Source organism: Metopolophium dirhodum, chromosome 5, assembly GCF_019925205.1.
Source record: "Metopolophium dirhodum isolate CAU chromosome 5, ASM1992520v1, whole genome shotgun sequence".
In the NCBI taxonomy this organism is placed as follows: Eukaryota; Metazoa; Arthropoda; class Insecta; order Hemiptera; family Aphididae; genus Metopolophium; species Metopolophium dirhodum.
The window spans coordinates 20,715,964-20,741,114 of NC_083564.1; the positions used below are offsets into that span (position 1 = coordinate 20,715,964).

The following is a 25,151-nucleotide window of genomic DNA, read 5'->3' on the forward strand; positions in this document are numbered from 1 at the left end:
GGTATTAACCTATTACATATTGATATTTCGTCTATAGGTATAGTCAAAATTGTTGTGTCCGAACATTTTTTAAAATTAATAGTCTGTTATATAGGTATTAGACAATAATATAATATTATACGCTTATACTAAACTACCGAAGAGTCTTTAGCACAAATATTATAACACATGTTACATTATTTCATTAATAGTTAATACTAATAGAATAAGAGTTGGTCATCAGAGGAGCAAAGAGTAAGGATTTTATATAGGTACTCCCATTCAATATAGGTAGGTACAACATTTAATAGCTTACACAATAGGTATGTTTACCTACCGATATTATAAGACTGCAGAGAAGGTCACGCGTGTAGTGGAAGTGGGAAGTGAGAACTGTGATTTTAAATTTTCGTCCATAACATTGTGTACAATATAAATACCATGGCTAAATATATAGGTATGATCGCAACTTTGTGATACGCAGGTGTCATGGCCGCCACCGGAAGTGAATATTATCATTTCGATTTATTTGCTAACAAAACCATACAAAATATCAATTTCTTGGCTAAATAAATCCAAAAATCACTGTCAGCTGAGATTCCTTTCCATGCTAAAACATGCAATAATTGTACGTGCGCAGCCCGTAACGAAAATGCGTCTCGATGCGATCATACCTATATATTTAGCCATGATAAATACGCATTCCGAATTTATGATTATGTTATGATTGTGACCACCGGCTACCAAAACAACAAATCTAAATGTTCATTGTTCAGTATTATAACTGTCTACTTGCGGTGTTTCTCAAACCTAACGTCGGCCATATTATTATACACTCCCGGAAATTAGACGATAATAGTACTGTAAATTATAGCGGATAGGTACTAAAATATTAATTCTAATAGTTTCATGTGAAATGAAGAGTGTTGCAAGTTTACAATGTGTATATTATTTAATGCTGTTAATTATAATTATTTGTACTGCGCGTTTGGGACGCTGTGTGCCGCAAAATAAAGGTAAGCTTATAATTTTGTGAATTATTTAACAAAAATATTGATGGCATCCGTCGCCACGACGGTGATTTGAATTGTTTGTGCTTACGACCATAGTCTAACCTTAAACTTACCTCCATGCTCTACCAATATAAATAATTACAATTCCGCTGTATAATATCTAATCAACTCAAACTATATGCCTATAGGTACACGGTCCTTAGCTGATATAGGCGAGTACGGGTAGCTCAACACTACTCCTTAACTTTGTCTTTGCTATTCGTTGCCCTGCTTTAGCGTTGTTCATTTTTTAAAGTACGCTCGCGCCGACGCCATAGGCACCACTGGAGCTAAATAAGGGGGTTCTAAAATTATGTATGCTCACCTCAATAACCCGTAGCCCGTAGTGGCTTTTCCCACTCCCCCCAAACATCAATTCAAAATAATCAATATTGCAAAGTTTATTTCTAACTTCAACATTATTACTTATACCTATTTAATCGTTTGTATTACACTTACAAGGTAAATAATTGTTTTATTTTCATAATATAATATAATATAATAATAATATACGATTTAGAGCGGAGACGTTGGGTCCTCCGAGCATACTTGTGTAAATAATCAAAATTTGATAGTAAAACTGATATTATATTCCGTTAAATAAATTATTTTGTTTAATGTAGAAAACTTGTGGGGAATCTTTTATCAAAATGTCAATGTAAGCTATGAAAGGAAAAACTTTTATGGATTTCTTACTGAATAATAGTATGTAAATTTTCAAAATATTAATGAATTTTGTCAAAATTTGAACTTTAAATGCATATAAAAAAAAAGGTTGGTAAATGGATGTCGCTCTACTGTACAATAGGTTACAAGTGGGTCACTGGAATGGATGGTGTTAAATTGTACTATTCTGAGCGAAAACGGTCAGTCAGCTTATGATATTACCAAGTATATTTGATGATATTATTGTGAATAAAGTAATTTATATGTATATAACCTATTTGCGTGAAGCCTTGTTTTCAAATTTTTAATCCTTAGCTATAAAAATTAAACATTTTATAAATTTTCAACTACAAAATAATTATTAAATTATAAATTTGATAAATTTTGTCAAAATTTGAACTTAAATGCTTATAAAAAAAATTGTGCCTATGTATTTTTAATATTTTTCAACTGCTATTAGAACGATATGTCAAGAGCCTTATATTAAATTTTCACGCTCTTTTACCCAACAAATAATATTTTATTATTTATAGAAAAAAAAACTAAAAAAATTGAAAACTGACAATGTCCGTAAACAGCTCAAAAAGAGTCAATTTATTTTTAAAATTTAATCGTGTATAGAAAAATGCTAATACAAACATTCGGTGAAATTTTCAAGTATCTACAGTCATACGTTTTTTAATTACAACAAGAATAAGAAAATCGTTACACGAGAAATCGAGTGAAGATCAAATGTTGTAAAATTATGAATTTCAAATGCTCATAAAACTTTAATTTGACTTTCTTGTAGACACTTTTTTTTTGATAAAGGTAGACAAACTTATGGATAATCTTGTATTACATTTTCAAATCTCAGATTTTAAAAAGAAAATTTTTTATGAATTCTCAACTCAAAATAATTTGCTAATTTTCGTGTATTTTCCGTATTTTGTCAATATTTGAACTTTAAATGCTTATAAATAAAAACTGTGAATAAGGATTTTTAATTTTTTTCATCTGCCTTTGAAACAATAACCTAGGAGCCTTCTATTAAATGTTCAAGCTTTTTTACCCAACAGATAAAATTTTATTGATATTTATAGAAAAACAAAATTAAAAAAATGGAAACTGAAAATGTCTGTAAACAGCTCAAAATAATTTAAAATATTTGGAAAATGTTATAGTGTATATAAAATGCTAATATAAACATTCAGTAAAAAATTTCATATACCTACAGTAATTTGTTTTAGAGTTGCACCAAAAACCAAAATCGATTTCTCGAAAACAGATTTTGCGTAAAATTTCCCGTTTTCCCCTTAATTTTTCTTTTGTTTTTCACGTCGCTTTTGAAAACTACTGGGAAATTTTTACTTTTGACCCCCCAAAGTACCAACTAGATTCACTTTCCTATCAGAAAAGTTACTGTTGAAGAAAATCCAAGCCTTTTTACTGTCCTAAACGGTGATGACAGACACAAAAATTTAAAAAAAAAAACACACATTGTAAAATCAATACATTCATCGCTTCGCTCAGAATCTAAAAACAACTATAACAACTCATTATAATAATATATTCATACACATATTATAGTATATAATAGGCTTTAAATACATATAGAGTTTCATTAGGAAACACACGACATAGATGCGGGTTGAAAGGAGTACCTAAGTAGCTTAAGTATTTTTATGTGCAATAATAATAATTATGAGAATATTTTACGGGTAAACGTTTTGTATATACAATCCGCAATGACATATATATTATAAATTATATATAACACTGCTTTTTTTTTTACTACATCTCAAGTAAGCATTTTTGGCAAATTAATTGCTCTGCTGATGTGCCCAACGCGTCTACAACAACTGTGTTTAGATTTCGGAACGATCTGAGATCTTTAGTAGTAGGTTTGGCGAACGGCATCGAGTCCGCTTCCGCTTCTTCGCCGCGGTCGCCGCAGTATCGTTGACGATGTCTGGATTTCGTGCCCAGTACAAAATCTAACGCTTCAACCAACCTATCTATAATATCGGAGAAGCGATTAGATAAACGTTAGTCGTTAATGGCCTTAAGGGGCATCAATAGTATGGACAAATTATATATGAAAATTAATTTTTGTGTTTCCAATAATATACCTATGATGGTTTATTGAGCGGTTATTGAGAGTAATTTATATTATATTATCTTTAATGAATTATTATTTTTTTCCACTGACTGATCTAAATTTAATAGCACCATCATAGTTATTATACTATCGATTAGAATTATTACGGATGTACTAATCGCGTGGATATACCAAAATTATTAGCGTTATTATCGCGGGCACACTTGGGGCTATCTAAAAGGTACGATGTACTTAGCGGGACGCAGTAAGGCGACATGAAACTTGTAAGGCAGGCGAATTAACCAAGTCTTTTGCAACATCACTACCATCATTACCTGCACTATACGCGGATATAAATTGCGATGTGTATAAAAAAAAAACAAATTCAACGTAGTTATGTTAAAATAATAAAAAGTATAAGCCTCCTAAAATTTTACCAAATCTCCACTTATGGCGTACCCGCACCAGCACAAGTCCTCCGAAAATACCTATATAACTACCTATATCTATATATATGAGCATTGAGCACCTACATCGAGTTAATCCAATAACGAGTAACCTGTCCATTGGTTGTAATCGTTTAAAATAATATGTCCTGCAGCCTCGATAACATAACGAACAACTATCATCGGTTATAATAATATTAAAGTTATTACTTATTAATATTATTGCCCATTTCCATATCACCCGCTTCACCCGGGAAAGTGTAGGTACGATGCAGCGTGGAAATTACCGTAAATCATGAAATGTTCGTCTCGTTTGTTTTGTATCTCCTCTTCGATCATTTTACGTTTCAGCCACTCGAATTTTTCGATGCGATTCTTTTCGCGGTTACGCTGTTGGCGCATTAGCATCGTATCCTCCTGGAAGTGTTTCATGTCCAATGGTTTCATCCGGAACACAGAACAGATTCGTCGGACCGCCATTTCGGCGTTTTTACTCACGGCGAAACACGACTTACCGAAACTTCCTGGAAAATTGTTTCCTTAAATGATTAAAAACGACCGATTTGTATGACAGTCCAATAAAACTACCTACGATATTCTTTTCAAAAATAATAGTTTACACTTAAATATATTGTACATAATAACAGATAAGCACGTTGATTATTTCCGATCAAAAGCTCGGGATTTTCATGTATGTGGACATGAGGGGACGGAGACAAAGGCCTGTACAGCGTGATATTATACTTATTAGTTATTATTAAGTAGGTACCTACCTACAACTATTAAGTAACATAAGTATACTAACATATTATAATAGTATACTGGATGTAACAGGCAAAGATCTAACATTAAATAACTTTGGTTCTATTCAATATTTTTAAAAATTTTTTTTAACTAGGTATATATTATAATATATTTGATTGACATTTGCGCTATACGTATAATATACTGAAAATAAATCGGGGGAATTTACAATCACCCATTTCATAATATTGAGCTACAGATTACCGTCAATAAAGGTGGAAGAGATCAAGAAAACATTCGTCCAGAATACGATGGTTTTGCTGATGTCGTAGTAAAACAATAACAATTCCAGACAGCCGAAATCATCGAATGGTTTTTCGGAATTTACGGTCATGGCGTTGCTGGTGGATTAGTTGGTTATTATATTAGCGGCAAATAATAATTATTAATTATTAATAAATTTATATTTTTGATGCTTTACATACCTACCTACGTATTATGATCAAATACGAAACAATACAACATAAAAAAAAAACAATCGTTACCTTGAGAACGTTAAGACAATGCGTGTGTCGTATTCCCTTATACGGTATAATGTATGGTACAACATATGTTTATTATTTACTTATTTGTTTAAACATATAGACATATTATAATATGATGATACATTCAATAGGTACACGTGAATATTGGCGCAAGGTGGCTTTTTTTTATGGAAAAGTGTAAATAATGTGTACAAATAATAACGGGAAAGTTGACTTAACCATAATGAATTATTATTAACCAACGAAGATCTATTATAATCTTAATATCCATTATGGGGAAACCTCGGTACCTACGAAACATTGATAATTTCGAACAACCAAATCGGGCGTGTTAGAGGCGAAAATTTGGAGACTGTTATTCCGGCTAGAATAGGTAAAAAGATTTGATCCTGAGACCTGGCAGAACCTAGCTAGAACCTGCAGCAGGCAGGGTTTGAAATCGATTTTAAATATCTATATACAAATCGTTAAATATCATTTAAGAAATCAAAAGTGATATAGAAGTCAAATATATTATTTAACGATATACCTTCAAAATGTATACATTGATATCGATAATTTATATCAAAATAATAATCATTTTAAAATTTAAATTGTTTATGGAATTTTTAAATAAATGTTTTTAAATTCTTGAGTTTTTTTGTACGACTTAATGTACTTGTAGTACGCACCTCTTTCAATTATAAATTATTTAGTGGATAGTTTTTTTGAAAATTTCGATGCAGTTTGCCAGTTTTTTAGTTAATAAAAAGTTTGTAACAAGGATAGTAGGTAAAAAATGGTTTTACAAAAATATAAAATAGACGTAATATTTTTTACCCCCTGCCCCCATATATTATAAACCCATTAATATGGAACTTTTATCATATTAGAACACAAAGTTAAATAATTTAAAAACTACTCGTACGAATTTTGATTCCGAAAAATCTGTCATCCTTGGTGACATGGAACACTTGGCCCTCCCCCCCCCTAAATACGTGCCAATGAAAGTCTTGCACTATTGCACCCAATGAATGGAATTACGCCAATGCTATGATTATATAATACTGCACAGTTATCTTCGTATCAATTGACAAAAATGTAGTTCAACTAGGTTCAACGGTTCAGCCTTATAACTAATATGACTAGAAAATTATGAAAAAAATGTTTTGCCACAGCAATTTTGCAACTCATATTGTGACTCATATTGATTTTTATCGTTTATTATCCGCTTACAGATAATGTCACCAGTAAAATTTTTTTCCCGTCAGATGATCAATCCAAAGCCACGGAAACATATTATTCGGCCGCTGAAAGTAAGCGTTAATATTATACTGTAACTATAATATTTATTATAATAAAAGCTATAGATAATCCAAAAATAAAAATAAATTATATTAATTGTTATTTTCAATGTTATTATTGTTTTAATTTCGAATAAGTGTGCAGCGAGTATTCGAAATTGATTTACAGTTATATAAAGGATCCAGTATTATTAGTGGGTCACGACAACATTATCAAAGTTAAAGATTGTCACGATGTCTTAACCTTAATCGTTAACGGCACGAGGGCTGATCCAAAAGAATTTCCACACATGGTAATGTGATAATAATGATAATAATAATAATACGAAACACATTGATGATAGGCGATAGGCATGCAGTATAGTAGGTTAGACATTTATTTGAAAATGTATTGTTTAGGCTTTGTTGGGTTATAACAAGAACCCCAAAAGTAACGCATGGGCCTGCGGTGGATCACTGATCAGCAACAGATGGATCCTGTCCGCAGCACACTGTGAAAAACTAGATGACAAGTTAGTATGATATTATAGTAATACATAATGTTAAATGCGCACTCCTTTGACAGACCAGTGACATCATGACTGAATACATTCATTATTTGAGTTTCACGATTATTCAAGTGGGTTTGTGGAATTTTATAATATTCTACGGTTGGAGGTAATTAAGATACTAATATTATGAGTAATTCGGTAATTTTTCATAAATATTTTAATATCGTTCATCAACCATATTATAATTTATATTATACAATTATTCAAAATAATTATCTTTCTACTTAAAAAACATTTTTTTTCACGATGTTAAGAGATACGTCTCAGTTATGACACATTCATCTAGACTACAAGAAAACCTAATAACATATTTTTATTTTCATAAAATATTCGAAATGCGGCACTGCATATTTTTTACTAGTCGGGTTGAAATAAAATACATTGTTTTGATAATAATATATAATTTTATGATATAATATAGTTACCTACTATTTAAATATACCTATTGGCAATTGGAGTTTTATATATTTTTCAATTATATGGTCACATTTTATAAATCTGTTTGATAGTAATAATAATAGTAATGAAAATAATAAAATTAAAATATTATGGTACGAATTTAAAAAAATACTGCATGGTTTATAAGTCAAGAATACTATAATAAATAATAATACTATAATACTATCGAACACTGATAGGTTAGGTAATAATTGTTGTAATAGTAAACCTTACTACGTGAAAATAATAAATTACAAAATTTCGGTCACGTGAATGTGGCAAAATCGCATAAAATATTCTATGCTCAATCGTGTTGGTAAAAAGGTATATGCTCAATCGTGCTTTACTGTATAATATACGTACCACGCAGGTATATAACAGAAAAATCTGAAAAATGAGTAAGCTATACATAATATATAGTACCTATAACATTTTAAATTTTAATTCCTAATACTGAAATAAGAAAGTCTAAATTGGATTATAATTTTTATACTGAAAAATCGTGCTTTACTGTATAATATACGTACCACGCAGGTATATAACAGAAAAATCTGAAAAATGAGTAAGCTATACATAATATATAGTACCTATAACATTTTAAATTTTAATTCCTAATACAGAAATAAGAAAATCGAAATTGGATTATAATTTTTATACTGAAAAATTCAAAATAGTCAATTTGTAAATATGGTTTTTAGAATACATCTGTGTAAGTGGTCAATTTTTTATGATTTTTTAAAATGTTAAATTTTTTTGGAGTAGGTAATATAACTTATTAACCTATCTAACTTATTAATTTGAAAAGTAATTGGTAACTTAATAAAAAAAAATGTAGCATTTAACAAGTAGGTACTTAGGTACTTAGGTACTTACTTATTTAAAAATTCTCATATAATATATAAAAATTGTTTATACTTTTTGAATTTAAAATTTTTACGACTAAATCAACTTTATTTAACATAAATAATGTGAATTCAAAAAAATTTAAAAAGTAAAACTACATGATCTAAGTAAAATTAAAAATCAAATATCAAATCATTATTATTAATCAAATTATTTCTAAAAACCAAATTTAAAAATTGGCAATTTTATATTAGATTTAAAACCTTTTTATTTTCAGTATTAAAAAATGAAAATAAAAAATGTTATACTGTATACAGCGCAAGCATCGGTAAATGATAATAAATAAAAAAAAATTAATAAATTGATTAGAACAAAAGTTTTTTATTGTCAGGGCTTTCTGTTACACCCTCTTATATTTAAGCTATAAAAATGATTTATTTTGATGAATTCGTTCTGCTGTGAAAACATTAATATTATATTATATTAGTATTTATTATTGAAGAACTTTCGTGCGCTGGGCACGCCTGGGAGAACTCAACTATCTGTTGGACACTGACAATGCCAGACCAATGGACTACCAAATCGAAAAACGCGTAGTGCACCCGAATTATCAACCACCGTCATTGTACAACGATATAGCACTGTTCCGTTTAGACCAGGATGTCAAGTTTTCGGCGTACGTTCGGCCCATTTGTCTTAACGCAGATCCAAAACTGCAGTCGAGTCCTTCGCAGACGGTGATAGCAACTGGTTGGGGACAGATCCACTTCAGTTGGTTTATTTTCTTTGGCTTGAACCGATTATCGTCCAGGATCGTACTTAATAGGTAGGACCGTAGGGGCGGGGAACATGGTTGTTAGAATTATATGACAAATGTTTTACGTTTGAAAGAGAAAACACTTTTTTAATTAAATTGAAAACAATTTTAATAAACAAAATGTTAAAAACTGCGGTCCCCATCAGTGGCGAATTTACAAATTCCTTCTGGGGGGTGATATCCAAAAAAAATCGGTGCATATCAGATGAATAATCGCCAATCTTTCCCGTGTACCTTTAATCGTTATACTACATCTATGTAAGGTGCACTAATGAACTTATTAATGAAAACACGGTGAAATTGGATGAAAAAAAAAGATAAAAGGCTCTTGGGATTATATAATATTATCCAGATCACACCCCTTAAATACGCCACTCTTCATGATCATCATCGATGTTAAAAATTAAGTGGGTATCTATATAGTACTTATAGTACTAAGCAAGAAGGGCGTTTAAACTGCATTATGCATTTTATATCCCGGGTCACTAAACCTATTAATGCGGTCCTGAGTCCTGATACATTTTCAGAATAATGTCACGTAAACATGATTACAAATAAACTGTTTTGCAGACGGACCACCTAGTCCGGATCTGTTGAAAGTGATTTTGAACATGATCCCGGCAAATCATTGCAAAAGCAATTACGCGTCGATCGGGGCAACTCAGTTGGCGAACGGAATACTCGAAGAAAGCATGATGTGCGCCGGCTATGCGAATGGTGAAAAAGACACTTGTGGGGTAAGTTGCATAATAATATCGTGTTTCGTGTTGGGCGTTTTAAGAGCACTACCTACACTGCATTCGTACCAGTAGCGTAACCAGGATAATATATTAAAGAGGGTCCAAAAAATAATAATTCCTTTTTTTCCGTTCCTTTCCTGAGTAATACATTTTATTGCTTTCACACAATTATTTAAAATTATTTAAACATACACAAGATATCAATAAGTTTTGATGACAATGTCAGGGAATATTTAAAAAATATAAAATATTATATTAGCCATTGGGGGGGGGGGGGGGGGGTTGTTAACTCTCAATAACCATCGTGGACCACCGCAATTGTCTCTCGTACATACTTTCGATGTCACTGATAAGCTGCTCGTTTCCAGTCCATAGTATATCTTATTCCGTGGATATAATGAACTGGCATCGAGACAATTTCGGTAGACCTCAAATGTCTGGTGTTATGGGACCTTAACTGTTACTAGCGCGAATAGTGGTTTTAATTTTAAACTACGGACTAGATAATAATATGGTATATCTAGTCATTAGTTTAAAATAATTACCACTATTCGCGCTAATTACAGTCGAGGTCCTATAATACCAGACATTTGCAAGTCCTGTACTTTCTACCCCTTTCATCGTGACGATACCAGTCCATTATAATGTCTTAGTCCATGATGAAAACTATACTTTTTCCTTGTCAAATTGTTTGTTCTCCTATGGTATCTTCTTTTATATGCTCTATCTCCTTGTAACAGTATCGGATTCGCAGTACCTCTCTATCTTCTCGCAGACCATTACTTTATTATTGGTCTATGATGTGGAATAACAGAGTACTCTATTATAATATCCATAGTCTTCCGCTCTAACTCTATTTATTTACGGTTTCGTCACACAGGGTGATTCTGGCGGTCCGCTTCAAATAGCGCACGACAATTACTTGTGTATGTACACGCAAGTAGGCGTCACGTCGTTCGGTAAGCTGTGCGCCGAGAAGAATTCGCCGGGCGTTTACACGAGAGTGTCCAAGTTCTTGCCGTGGATCGAACGAATCGTTTGGCCCAAAAAGTCTGCCTGAAGTGAACATAATATAGATTAAGAGGATGCCACACCTGCACTTGTTAACTACGTTTTACAATTACGTACAAAAACGCAAATTTTGCGTTCACAATAATACATTTTGCTCTGTAAATTCTAGAATTGGAGTGAATTGGCCCGTTACAAAATTTTAAGGTAAGATACAGGGCATCTCGGAGGCTTTTATTGATACATATTTTTATTAAGAAGCAAGTTATGGCCTCTTTGAAACTGTAAATTCTTTGTTTTTTTTTTTTTGAAAATGATCATAACTCACTTAAAAATAATAATATCAATAAAATCTTCCGAGGTGTTCTAGACAATAATATTACCTCAACATTTTATAATGAGTCAATTCGCTCTAATTTTAAAACAACATAGTCAAATGAAATATTGGTTACGTAAAATTTGCCATATTGTAGGTTTTTAAGAGGGAGATAGCACATGCGTGGCGTCTTCTTAACATTGTATTCGATAGTGAATAATAAACCTAATTGCAGCTAGTAATCTGTAAGTATAATATTCTTATGCTAGGTTGCATAAATAATTGATTAAATTTAATGGTTCACTAAAAATTTAGTGGACCAATCGTGGGCCACTAAATCTTGTTTAAGGGACCATTAGCTCACTATTGATTCATTAAATGTTTTTCACTAGTCTGTTTATTTTTATTTGACGTCGTGTCTGACCCGGTGTTTATAAAGTGGTATTATTATTATGATATTATTTTCTTTTAATGACCACTCAACAGACAACAACTCTTGGTATTTTCATCAGTATTGATAATATTTATTTTTTACCGATTCGACCAACCATGATCGAGTACCTACTGAGTAAGAAAGTAATTGAAAAAGTAGGTCAGCGCATTTCGGTGCACCTTCGGGCCTAGGACAGGATAGTGTAATTTTACTGTATTCGATTTGAATGCAATGATTGCATTCGATAAAAAAACGATTCTGAGCGGACGAGGGAATCTTTTTTATTTAATTTTATTCGTTTCTATGGTGATAAACAAAGCGTTTTAAGAACAGCTTAAGAACGATTTATATAATTAGGTATTTTATATAATTGTAATTAGGAAATATAAAAATGAAAAAAAATATAAAATAAAAGAAAAAGTTCATAAGTCGCTCAAATGTTTTGAAAATTTTACCATGTCTAGGTAAGGCTAATATAAGTAAACAATCCAAATTTCAAGTTTTTACGAATATTTTAACCGAATCACAACAAAAAAACTCCCAAAATTAAAATGTCTATAAATAGCTCGAAAATGGCTAAAATTTTCCGAACTTTAAACCTTCTTAAGGCACAAAATCCTAAATACAACAAAAAATATCTCTTGTCATTTTTCTTTTGAAGCAATATTTCTGGTAGAAAACGTCGTCCGTAATTATTTAAATCTCCTTTAACCGCTTTTATTTTCGGAAATCGAAAAATGACTTAGCTAAAGACCAGCTCAAGAACATTACCTTTCAGAAAAGATGCTATACTTGATATTTTTGAGCAAGTTTAGATGGAGAAATAGTGTTTACAGAATAAAAAAGAAAAAGAAATAAACATCATTGTAAAACCATTACATTCCTCGCTCCGCTCAGAATCTAAAATGAATTACTGATAAACATCGCGAATCTAACAAAATAAAAATAACATGTATTATAGCCATATAATTATACTATATACTTAAGTATATATTAATATTGCCTATAAAATATAAACAAATTACATATTTTTCATTCGGATATACTTTTATAGTACCTAATCAAAACGTATTTGTCGATGTTATCAACAAATAATAAGTCTTTATGTAAAAAATATTTACTAAGTGGCCGGGACTTGGGGCAAGGGGTACGATAGGCACGTCCATCGACCACAAGGTAGCACTAATATTGTTCACTAGTTAGGCGACACTCATGCCACCTACCACTTTATATTATGTTAAAATATGTTCTGTCACTCAACAACTTTTCGTCATTATTATTATTATTGTTATCATCATCATCATCATCATCATCATCATCATGTTATAATGTTATAAGAAACTCTCACTTCTTAGCACAAGCTTTTAGCTTTTTAGAAGTGAGTCAATATAATTCATTCTTACTTTGTAGTTTGTACTATTACTTTCTTGTATCACTGAAAATTTATATTGGCAATATAAACTTATCATTATTATTATCATCATTATCATCATTAGACGTAGACTACATACGATTAGAAAATATGGTAAATTGTTTGTATAATACGTAGATATAATATAGTATACATTTATATTTTGTAACAATTTAATCTGAATAAATGTCGACTGTGCACCGTGTTTGTTGTAAGTTCATAACAACTTGTATATAAACTAAAACTATTTAAAAACGTTTTCATATTGTTTATAGAGAACAATTATTGTACTTTTGCTACCTCTGGATTTCTATGATTTTTTTTTTGAAACATGTATTTCAACGAATTAAGAACTATGGTACAAAAAGAAATTGAGCAAATCATTATTTTGGAAGTTATATATCCTTCGAAAGAAAGAGATTTTACGTTTATACGCATGCACTATAGGCATCATCGTTTAGCATCACTAGGCATCACTATTATAACGAATTTTTCTATTACTATTTCGGAAAACTATATTATATGTATTAAAACGAATTGAGACATAGGGTACAAAAATAAATAGGTGGAAATTCGTACCTACACGCTCTATTTTACCGTGATTCTGGAACTTTTCTGTTTTACCGAAAACCATTTTATTGCAATTTTTTTTTACGTACCAATGTAGTTCAGCATGCTGAAAACGATGATAAAGTCAGAATTCAGCGGTTGTACTTAGTTTTAAAGTTATAGCTAATTGAAATGTATAGTATTTTCATATAATATGTAAGTACCACCTGGACGTGGTCATTTTTTTTGCACCATCGTTCTTAATTCGTAAAAAACCTATTATGATTTGAAAAAATAATTAAAAAACCACGTGGTAGCTAAAATGCAATTATACCTGGCTTTTTAATAATAATATTTGGCATTCAAAGATGCTTGTTCGATAGCTCAAAACCTGTTTTACAGCAGAGATAGCTTGTAATATAATATAATATATATATAATATTAATATTTAATGTATGTAGGTACCATTTTAATTTATAATAATAATAATATATTAAATGCAATGATGTGTTCTGAAAAATGAATAATAAAACTTACAGTATTACTGTGGTATTACTCAAGGGCGCCCGCAGAAATATAAACTGGGGGAGGACAAAATAAAAAGTCTGATAATACAGCAAATACAATTTTTTAATAATTAATATTAACTAAACAAACGGGGAAGCCATGCGGGTGCCGTTGGTATTACTGCAGATAGTAAAATAAATTACTATACCTATATAGTGGCAATAATAGTATAAATATATCATAAAATTTACTTAGTAATATATAGGCTGCCATCTTCGCTCATAATCGTTTTTTGTATGCAATAATTTATTGAAACCACCTGCTACTGTACAGCAGAGCGGTTACCTACTTTCCTCTTTTTTTAACTTTATTTATGTCCCTACCCATGTTTGCAATTTGTTGTTATATTGATATTACAGACAGAGAAGGTCACTTGTAATGGAAGTGGGATTTGAGATCTTAAACTAGTCTATAATTTTGTATATAAATGAGAATTCTGAATTTTTTATTATGTGAATATTTTATTCTTGTGACGTCACACCAACACCACTAATACTGATGTTCATTATTCAGTAACTATACTTGCAGTGTTCTAAACGCTAACCTAACTTCGACTCTATATTCTCTCGTCAGTTAGACGATAATAGCTATTATAGTAGATACAATTAAAATATTAATCCTAATAGTTTGGTGCGAAATGAACAGTGCAACAAGCTTACAATGTATATTTATGCTGTTTATGTTATGCATTGTGCGTTTGGGATGTTGTGCGCCGCAAAATAAAGGTAAGCTTATAATTTTATTTTGATATTACGTTTTATGAACTCTTTTACAATGCCATGTCGTGTAATTTACGTTTTAGATTTTGAGGGTAACGACGAATTTATTAATTTTACAATAATGTTTGATTTTTTTTTTTTAATTTTTTTGTTTTTTTGTCTTTCATCACCTTTCGGGGTAGTAAAAATGCTTTAATTTTCTTCAACAGAATATTATCTGGTAGAAAAGTGAATCTAGTTGGTATTTTGGGGTGATAAAAAGTAAAAAATTCTCAACTGTTTTAAAAGCATCAGGAAAAACAAACTAAAAATTAACGAAAAACTGAGATTTTTTAATAAATATATTTTGTTTTTTATTGTAAATCTAAAAAAAATAACCTTAGATGCTTAGAATTTTTGGAATATTGCGGTTCTTTTTGAGCTATTTGAAGGCTTAACCGTGATCTATAATTATACATACAGATGTATGCTCGAGGTAATCTCTGTAACTATAGTTCCCTATAGGGACCAGTCAGATTTGAAAAATTATTTTTGCACTAGATAGACCAATTCTTAAGAAAGGTGTTCGGCTATTTAACATCGCGCTACGATCCTTATCCCTTAGGAGCCGAGCAAATGACAACATGTCAGATGATATACAGGTGAAAAAAGTTACATGTAAATTCTGCCCAAAAAATATACAGGTACAAAAATGGATTTGTAAATTCCATGATGTGATTTGATTTGATTGATTTAAAATTTTTAATTTAGAATTTTAGATGATTATATTTTGACTCGTCTTTATCATTATAATCATTACTATTTTTACGATTTTATTAATTATACTATATGACTAATATAATTATGAGGTACCTAATTATTGAATTAATATGTGAAATATAAGTTTATTTAAATACTTATAATGATGAATCTATGTTATGACTCATAATATTATTAATATGAATAATAAGACACATTCACAAATTTATATATTGACAGTAGGTACCTAATAAATGTATTCTATTTAAACCTATTATATATTATTATTGTTACATTATAACTGCGTCCCTCCTGCCAACAAGGTCTGCGTCTATGCTCATTTAAATACCTATACAAACAGTGCGGGATTTACCTCTTCAGCCGCCCTAGGCTATTAGGAAAATGCCACCTCAAAATCATACAATCATTTTTTTAAAACCAATATGAGCTTCATATAAGTGTTATTTTAGTGCACAATTAAAAACTTATAAAATCAAGTACTCAAGAAACAGGAGATTTAATTTTAAAATACAAATACAAAAATACAAAAGTCAAGATATACAGTGGTTACTTTAAAAAAATTTTCTTCGTGCCTTTTGTTGGGCGAATGTGTCGATTATATCGTCGAAATTTAGGGCTGTCAATATTTCAGCCTCAATGTCGAGAAGCATCAAACTATTTAAACGTGTTTCTAATGTCGCCGACCTTAAACAATTTTCTATACGTTTTAAACATGAAAAGCTACGCTCGGCACTGCAATTTGTAACAGGCATGCAATTGAATAATCTATACGAGATGTCTATGTTTGGAAAAACAGATGTCAGATCATGATCACGTATGTGTTGGAGTAGTTTTGACGGGGGAGATTTTTGCAGTATAATTTAAAATGAATCAATTCATTTGCAAATGCGGACTCTAAATCATCTAGAAAATAATTTCGTAAAACTTCAGCTTCTTCTCTGAGATCAGTTTCATCTTTCGCCAAATCTTAGAAGCGCTGTAAATTTCTGAAAAATGTCTCGGTAAAGCTCATATTTATTTTCGAGCTGATCTCTTATTTTATCTCTTAATCTATGTGTTAAATTGTCTAATATAATATATTGATAATTATAATTAAAAATGTATATATTATAAATTATTAAATTAATAGTCTAATAATTAAAATTGGTACTTACGTAATAATCGTTAGCTCATTGCGGGTGTTCGTGTAAAAACAAAATAACATAAATAGTTTGAGCATCAAGTATCGTGCCGCGTCCGTATGGAATGTAAACATAATAATAATCGTTATCGTAAGTTGACGACGACGGTCGACGACAAACAAAAATTGAAAAACAAAATAATTCCCAGAATAATAATAACGTTCGATTCCTATAAAATACTAAAAATAGTACGTTTGATTAGAGACGTCAGATCTATATGTCCCAACGGTCGACGTGGCCAGGAAAGCGCTAATAGAGTAAAATAATTTTTTGTCTGTTTATAGAGATGAAAAAAGAAAAAAAATTATCCGGCACTGTATACAAATAAATAAATAAATATTCAAATCTACTCTGTAGAAAATACATAAATATTGATATGAATATCATGGTTTTGACTGAAAAATACAAACAAAACTTACTTTGAACTTTTAAACTTCAATAAGTAATAAGAACTTCTTACTAATAAGTAGGGTGTGTTTATTAATTATAACTTTTTTTCCGGCAGCGTTTACATGTACCTTTTTCAGGTGTTGTTTTTTCGGGTAGAATTTATACATGCATCTTCTTTTACCTGTAATTCATTTCGGGCGGAATATACATGCGCCCGTTATTACGGTGTCATTTTTTAGATTTTGAGCGGAGCAAGGAAACTAGCGGTTTTACGATGATGTTTATATTTTTTGCTGTTTAAAAAATTTTTACCAGAAGGAGTGCTTCGATTTCGATATATTATAGTATCTTATATTTTAGAAATTGTATTTTAGAAAGTTCTATTTTTAATTGTATCAATAGTTTTTTAACGTCATAGAAAAAACCATCGTCATTCAATTTTTTAACCTGTTTTTCTAACAGTGTATGTAACAACATAGAAACGAATAAAATGTAAAAAGTTACCTAATTCCAACCATTTATGGTTACTTATAAACATGGCTAGGCATTAAAGAGGAGTTAAAAAGTTTAAGTTAAGTTAAAAAGTTAATTTAATTTAAACTTTTTAACTTAATTAGTTACTTTTGGCTTTTCGTTAACTTAACTGTTAACTTACAAATTTGTTTTTTAACTAACGTGAAATTAACGAATTAATTTTTCATTTTAAGAGTAAGTTAAGTTAATTTAATTATATTTCACTATTTCAGTCTATTTTGTTTTCATGTCAAAAAATATTTACCGTAAATTGTTTAAAGTTAACAATTTATATCATTAGAATCTAACTTATATGGAAATACTGTATTAAGTATAAACACTATGTCTATAATTTAGTTTTGGAAAAATTTTAGTACTTATATGTACGCTAGCATTGTATAAACAAATTAACTTTTTTTTAACTTTTAATTTAACTGAGTTCATCTATAGTTAAATTAACTTTTTGTTATTGGTAGATATTAACTGAACTTAACTGAGTTAAAAAAAATCATTAACTTGCCCAGCCTTGCTTATTAGTACATATTATTTATGATTTATAAATTTTCTTTCGTCCGCTCAGAATCGTTTTTTTGTCGAATGCAATCATTGCATTCAAATCGAATACTGTAATGGACAATCCTGTACGAGGGCCTGGACAAACTTTCACCAACGCTGACCTACTCAACCCCCCGCTGCACTTACTAGCTTTTTTTGTTTATTAATGGTTATCATTGATTGCAGACTAAAATAATAACAATAATATAAATTACTTATTATTAAGTGCGTATTAACTTTTACCAATCTAATGTATATACGTAGTATAAAATGAGAAAAATGTTTTTTCGCTGCAATTTTGCTCATCTTAATCATTGGTTTCTACATTTTTTATTGTCCACTTACAGATGATGTGACCAATACCACTAGTAATCCGCCAGTTGATCAACCCAAAGCCACAGAATCATATTCGGCTGCTGAAAGTAAGTGATTAATTATTGTGACTATAATTTGAAATTTCTTTTACCAGCAACTAGCTGATCCAAAAATTATATTATTCAATATAGCAGTAATATACCGCATTTTTTTTAAATTTTGAATAAGTGTGCAGCAATTATTCGAAGTTGATTTACAAATATATAAAGGATCCAGCACTACTTGATTATGAGGATGAGGTATTTATTGAAATTAAAGATTGTCTCAATTCCATAACATTAATCGTTAACGGCACGAAGGCAGAACCAAAAGAATTTCCGCACATGGTAATGTAGAAATAATAATATGAAACACAACTATATCATAAGAATAAATTAATAGTTTTCTAATTTATTTGATAATTGTATAGGCACTGTTGGGTTATAGCAGGTATCCCAGAAATGATACATGGGCCTGCGGTGGATCACTGATCAGCAATAGATGGATCCTTTCCGCTGCGCACTGTGAAAAACTAGACAATACGTTAGTATATGATATTATATAAATATTATAATATTAAATTTACACTTCTTCAGACCAGTGACATGGCTGAAAAAATTTTCCTTATACATAGTTTGAGCAAGGGCTGCACAAGAGTAGGTGTTCTGGCGATCACCCCATTCTATCACAACAAATTATTATTTACTTGCATAGGCGTAAAACAAATATAGATACTGTAGTATATAGGTACGTTAATTCGGGACACTTAACTAAAAGAGTGGCTAACAAATTGCAAAGCTGGGCAAGTAACGGTGTTTTTTAATTCCTTAATCTTAAAATAATTAAATTATGTGTCATTTTTAAGGGGTTGTGTTTAGGCAATTATTTCATTCCTGCGATTACTGATCGTCTTTGTGTGTGTAAGTGTAGTAAATGATCATTAGTGTGTTTATACTCCCCTACCATCACCCGAGAACCGCATCAATTCGCAATTGATTGTTATTTCTTATCTGGTTTATGGTCGCACGCACGCACAAGCAAAAGTCATTTAAAGTCATTAAATACCAATTTATGGACGTGAAATAGTCGTCGCACTGACAAAAATTAAGGTACTTCTAATGGTTCGATTTAAAAAATGTAGAGATGTTTGTGTTGGTAAACAAGTTTACTTTCCATCGGTCGGAGCACTTTTTCAATTTTAGCAAACTCTTGACGAGAATAAATATTTTACATTTTATAAATTTATAAATTTTTAATATTGAATATATTAAAAACAATCTAAAATATAAAAAATATGCTTCAACCGACGCAAAGTAGACATGTTGACAAATTAAAACATCTTTACATTTTTCAAATCGAACCACTAGAAGTACTTTAATTTTTGTCAGTCGCTAAGGTCGTTTTGATGAAAAATTAATAGGGTTTGCAGGGGCCTTAAGTTAATCATATTTTTTTCGTTAACTCATCAAATTAAAAGTTAACTTTAAAAAACGGTAACTTAACTATAAGTTTAAAGTTAAAATTTTTTAATTTGCAAAAATAAAAAATTCCAGACACATAATAATATGGTTCATTAGATAGTTTTTCTTTACGCTGAAGAAATTACTGGGAAAATTTTAAATGATAGATCAAAGTAAAAATCTCATTAGAAATTTTGTATTATTCTTCGGACGAAAATTAACTTTATTATTCTAAACTAAGAATACTAAGAAAAAATATTAATTACATTTTCATAAAATATACAAAATGTGGCACTTTCATACTGGTTTGGTTGAAATAAAATACATAGTTTTGTTAATATAGATAAATAAAATTCTACGATGTATTGATATTATAGGTATACCTACTTTAAATTTATTCGATTTTTAAATTTTCAAATTGTTTCACTGCGCATTTCTGCATGTGTCATTACGTCTTACACATTACACTCTTTCGGGATAGTATCACCTAGGTATAAACGCAGGTATATTGCATATAAACTACAAAAATGGTTAATTTTGATCAATATTCGTGTGTTGTGAAAACATTATATTATATTATTATTGAAGGACACTCGTGCGTTGGGCACGCGTGGGAGATCTGAACTATTTGTCGGAAACCGATGACGCCAGACCAATGGACTACCAAATCGATCAACGTATAGTGCACCCAGATTATCAAAAACCTTCATTGTACAACGATATAGCGTTGTTCCATTTGGACCAGGACGTGCTGTTTTCGTCGTACGTACGACCCATTTGTCTTAACGGAGATCAAAACTGGCAGCCGAGTCCCTCGAACATTGTGATAGCAACTGGTTGGGGACGGATCAAAAACGGTTTGTTTACTATCATTGGCTTAAAATGAACATCGACCAGGGCCGTACTTAAGAGGTATATGACCGTATGCATAAAAAAAAGGGAGGAGGGAGAAAGCACGGTTGAGAAATTCCAGATGTTTTTACTGTTATAAATTATAATATTTATTATTAATAATTACATAAAAATATTTTTGAAAAAAATGCTTCTTTTATTTAATTGAAAAAAAAGTGAATAAAAAAATGTTTGAAGACGACTACCACGCTCCCCTCGATCGTCAATTTTCAAAATTAGTTAGATACCAAGTACCTTTTGATATACTTAGAAATAGGGGTGTTTTAAACCGCATACATATTATGTTTTATGCTCTTGTCGCTAAAACTATTAATACGGTCCTGACTCCAAGCTGAGTCGTGATTATTCAGTTTTAGAATTTATGTGACGAAAGCATGATTACAACTAAACCGTTTTACAGCTGGACCAACCAGTCCGGATCTGTTGAGAGTTACTTTGGACATCATCCCGTCGAGTTTGTGCAAGACCAATTATGCGTCGGTTGGTAAAAAACAGTTGATGCGCGGAATAGTTGAAGACAGCATGATATGCGCGGGCTATGCTGGTGGCGAAAAAGACACTTGTGGGGTAAGTTGCATATTGTGTTTCTTGTCCACGCTAACGTTTTAAGGGTTGTTTCAGAATTTGCATCTAAGGCATTTTTTGTTGCCTACGTCTTAAAAGTGTGTAACATGGCCAATTTACGCTCAGCAGATCACGAGTCGAAATATTACGAAACTTGATGGTAATAACGTTATCTGTGATTGTATATGAGGGTTTTTAACGATAGTTAAAATTTTTAGCAAGTCTTGAGTATATAATATGGCGTATAAAAATACCAATAAAAATGCTCATAACCGTCAGAATACAGTGAAACCTGATCTACCGTAAAAAAAACCCACGTACAAACACAGATAATTTTCTTACCGTCAACTGTCAAACAGGTCGATTCGCTCTAATATTTAAACTATAACGAAGCTAAACGTGACCTACTGAGCGTAAATTTGATAATATATGTTACGCACTTGTAACACGGAGAGGACACATGTCTGTGTAGTGATCTTTTAAGAGGACTGCGCTGCACTCCTACACACGCATAACGTAGGTATACACATTTACATGTAATAATGAACCACGACAAACAAGTTTGTCGTATTTAAGACTGTTGAAAGCTGGTTTTTTCCGTCATAATTTCGTGTATTTATAAATTTAACAGGTTGAAAAAAAATGCCCGAATTTAATTTTGAAATATATTTGAGTTTCTTATATCTTCTTTTCTAGTTTTTTTCTAATTTTCGATGTTTTTTTTATTTACACTGAAGTAAAGATGAATTTTGAAAAAAAAGAAATCTAATTTGGTATTATATACTAAATAAACAATAAAAAAAAATCGGTTGCTCGGCGTGGCGCAGTGGCTGAAATTAATCACGGCCGCTGCAACTAGTTCCCGTACCTAACCTACGAACCCTACCAACCTTACAGGCTAATGACCTCAGTCGTCGCCTTAAATCAAAAATCAATTTCCTTCATAATCTAGAAAAGAGAAAAGGGAATTAAAATATGTTTTCAAAATTAAAATCGGTCTTTTGGTACTGGGTGAAATTGTCATACTTTGAATGGGATTTTCGTGTTGAAATTTTTTTGATCACCTAATATAGTGATGTGTGACCGCCCGTATGTACACAAATATTTACCAAGACGTTTAACACTATGTAAACAAATAGGTTATTATAATTAGAAAATAAATGACCAAAATCGAGTCAACAAATCAGTGTTCTCTAATTGGTTTGGTTCCCACGACAATGATAATTAACTTTAAAAAGTTAAGTTACAACAATAAAAATGTTAACTGAATAATTTTATAAGTTAAAAAACAAAAATAATTAACTATAGTTATGTTAAAAAGTTAAAAAAAATTGACTCGAGAGTACACTAGATTATACACAGTTACTCATCACTCACGCTAGATATATAGACTATTGCCTAAATCCGCGTTCTTAAAAATGGTTCACTTTCAACAGCCTTAATATTGGATTAAATTTGGGCATATTTTGCATCATATTTATACAAAGTAAACGATAACATTAAATCCACCACTATCATCGATCTCTTTCAATATTTTAATTTAAAAGCAATCGATAATTCTTTATTAATTTGTTTTGTTAAACTCGCTTTAAAATCGTTACATTTATTGCAAAAAAATCTACTGGATAGAACGGACAATAAACACACTATAATCTTATCATTATGATATCGTGTAAAATCTACTTACATACCCGCACCCACTTACATATGAAATCATTGTGAAACGTTAAATACGAACAACGTTATGCGTGTGTAGAGTTCTCGTATTGCAGTATTCAGAGGCGGACTTTCAACATTTTTCTGGGGGTATAAAGGGTGGGGGTGCTAAAAAGGTATGTACTAGAAAGGTATTTTTTAATAAAAAAAAATATTGAATGTATTTTTTAAATATAAATATCGGCGTTTTCGTCCCTGGGTTTAGCGGTCCAGTACTTTTGGATCACCCCTCGTAAATCCGCCACTGGTAGTATTTAGAGTAATCGGTTTTAACTGTTTTTCCTCGATTTTGACACACAGGGCGATTCTGGTGGTCCACTTCAACTTGCGCACTCCACTTACTCGTGCATGTACACGCAAATAGGCGTCACGTCGGCCGGTAAGGAATGCGCCACGAATGATTCACCAGGAATTTACACGAAAGTGTCCAAGTATTTGCCGTGGATTGAACGAATCGTTTGGCCCAAGTCTGGCTGAGATCATCACACCCATATTATAGATGGACATCACTTTGCATTGAACTCATGAATAAATATGAAAACCTTTAATAAAATAGCGCAGCTTTTAATCTTTAAGTATAATATTCCGTTTATTCCGATTTTCTTCAACGGTAACTTTTCTGATAGGAAAGTGAATTAAGTTGGTACTTTGGGGGGTCAAAAGTAAAAATTTCCCAGTAGTTTTCAAAAGCGACGTGAAAAACAAAAGAAAAATTAAGGAAAACGGGAATTTTCACGCGAAATCTGTTTTCGAGAAAATCGATTTTGGTTTTTGGTGCAACTCTAAAGCAAATGATCGTAGGTACATGAAATTTTAACAAGCTTGAAAATTTAACACAAGGCTCCTACTATATAGTTAAAATGACATTTGAAAAATATTAAAAATCCTTAGTCACAGCTTTTATTTATAAGCATTTAAAGTTTAAATATTGACAAAATACGAAAAAAATCACGAAAATTAGCAAATTAATTTGAGTTGAGAATTCATAAAAATTTTATTTTTTTTCAATCTAAGATTCGAAAATGTAATACAAGATTATCCATAAGTTTGTCTACCTTTATCAAAAAAAAAAAATGTCTACAAGAAATTCAAATTAAATTTTTATGAGCATTTGAAATTCATAATTTTACAACATTTGATCTTCACTCGATTTCTCGTGTAACGATTTTCTTATTTTGTTGTAATTAAAAAACGCATGACTGTAGATACTTGAAAATTTCACCGAATGTTTGTATTAGCATTTTATATACACGATACAATTTTGAAAATAATTTGACTCTTTTTGACCTGTTTAGGGACATTGTCAGTTTTCAATTTTTTTAGTTTTTTTTTCTATTAATATCAATAAAATTTGTAACTTACGAATAAATATGAAAACGTTTAATAAAATAGCGCAGCTTTTAATCTTTAAGTATAATATTCCGTTTCTGTTTATTTTTATTCGACGTCGGGTCTGAATCGGTGTTTGTAATATATTTTTTATGTCCACGCAAATCATACTAACACCTACATTGTTTAGGAATGTACGATGTCACTTGTCAGAAAATCTAAAACTGTAAT

General features: G+C 30.8%; 2 protein-coding genes across 3 annotated transcripts; both read left to right on the forward strand.

Annotated features, from left to right (window-relative positions):
• Window positions 1-703: 703 nt before the first annotated feature.
• Window positions 704-12,163, forward strand: LOC132944532 (venom protease-like). Of its 2 annotated transcripts, XR_009664465.1 has the most exons (8): window positions 704-995; window positions 6,730-6,807; window positions 6,934-7,088; window positions 7,195-7,307; window positions 9,130-9,398; window positions 10,015-10,181; window positions 11,065-11,399; window positions 11,666-12,163. XR_009664465.1 is itself a non-coding variant. In XM_061013931.1 (7 exons), the coding sequence occupies exons 1-7, from the start codon at window positions 896-898 to the stop codon at window positions 11,242-11,244; spliced, it is 1,062 nt and encodes a 353-aa protein (XP_060869914.1). In that variant the 5' UTR covers window positions 705-895; the 3' UTR covers window positions 11,245-12,163. The 2 variants fall into 2 exon arrangements, 1 of the variants encoding a protein (XP_060869914.1); XM_061013931.1 differs by having other exon boundaries at window positions 705-995; window positions 11,065-12,163.
• Window positions 12,164-14,927: 2,764 nt separating this feature from the next.
• Window positions 14,928-24,166, forward strand: LOC132944533 (venom protease-like). The gene is made up of 7 exons (XM_061013932.1): window positions 14,928-15,193; window positions 18,933-19,007; window positions 19,129-19,286; window positions 19,370-19,482; window positions 20,988-21,256; window positions 21,712-21,878; window positions 23,892-24,166. The coding sequence occupies exons 1-7, from the start codon at window positions 15,106-15,108 to the stop codon at window positions 24,066-24,068; spliced, it is 1,047 nt and encodes a 348-aa protein (XP_060869915.1). The 5' UTR covers window positions 14,928-15,105; the 3' UTR covers window positions 24,069-24,166.
• The last annotated feature ends 985 nt before the right edge of the window (window positions 24,167-25,151 follow it).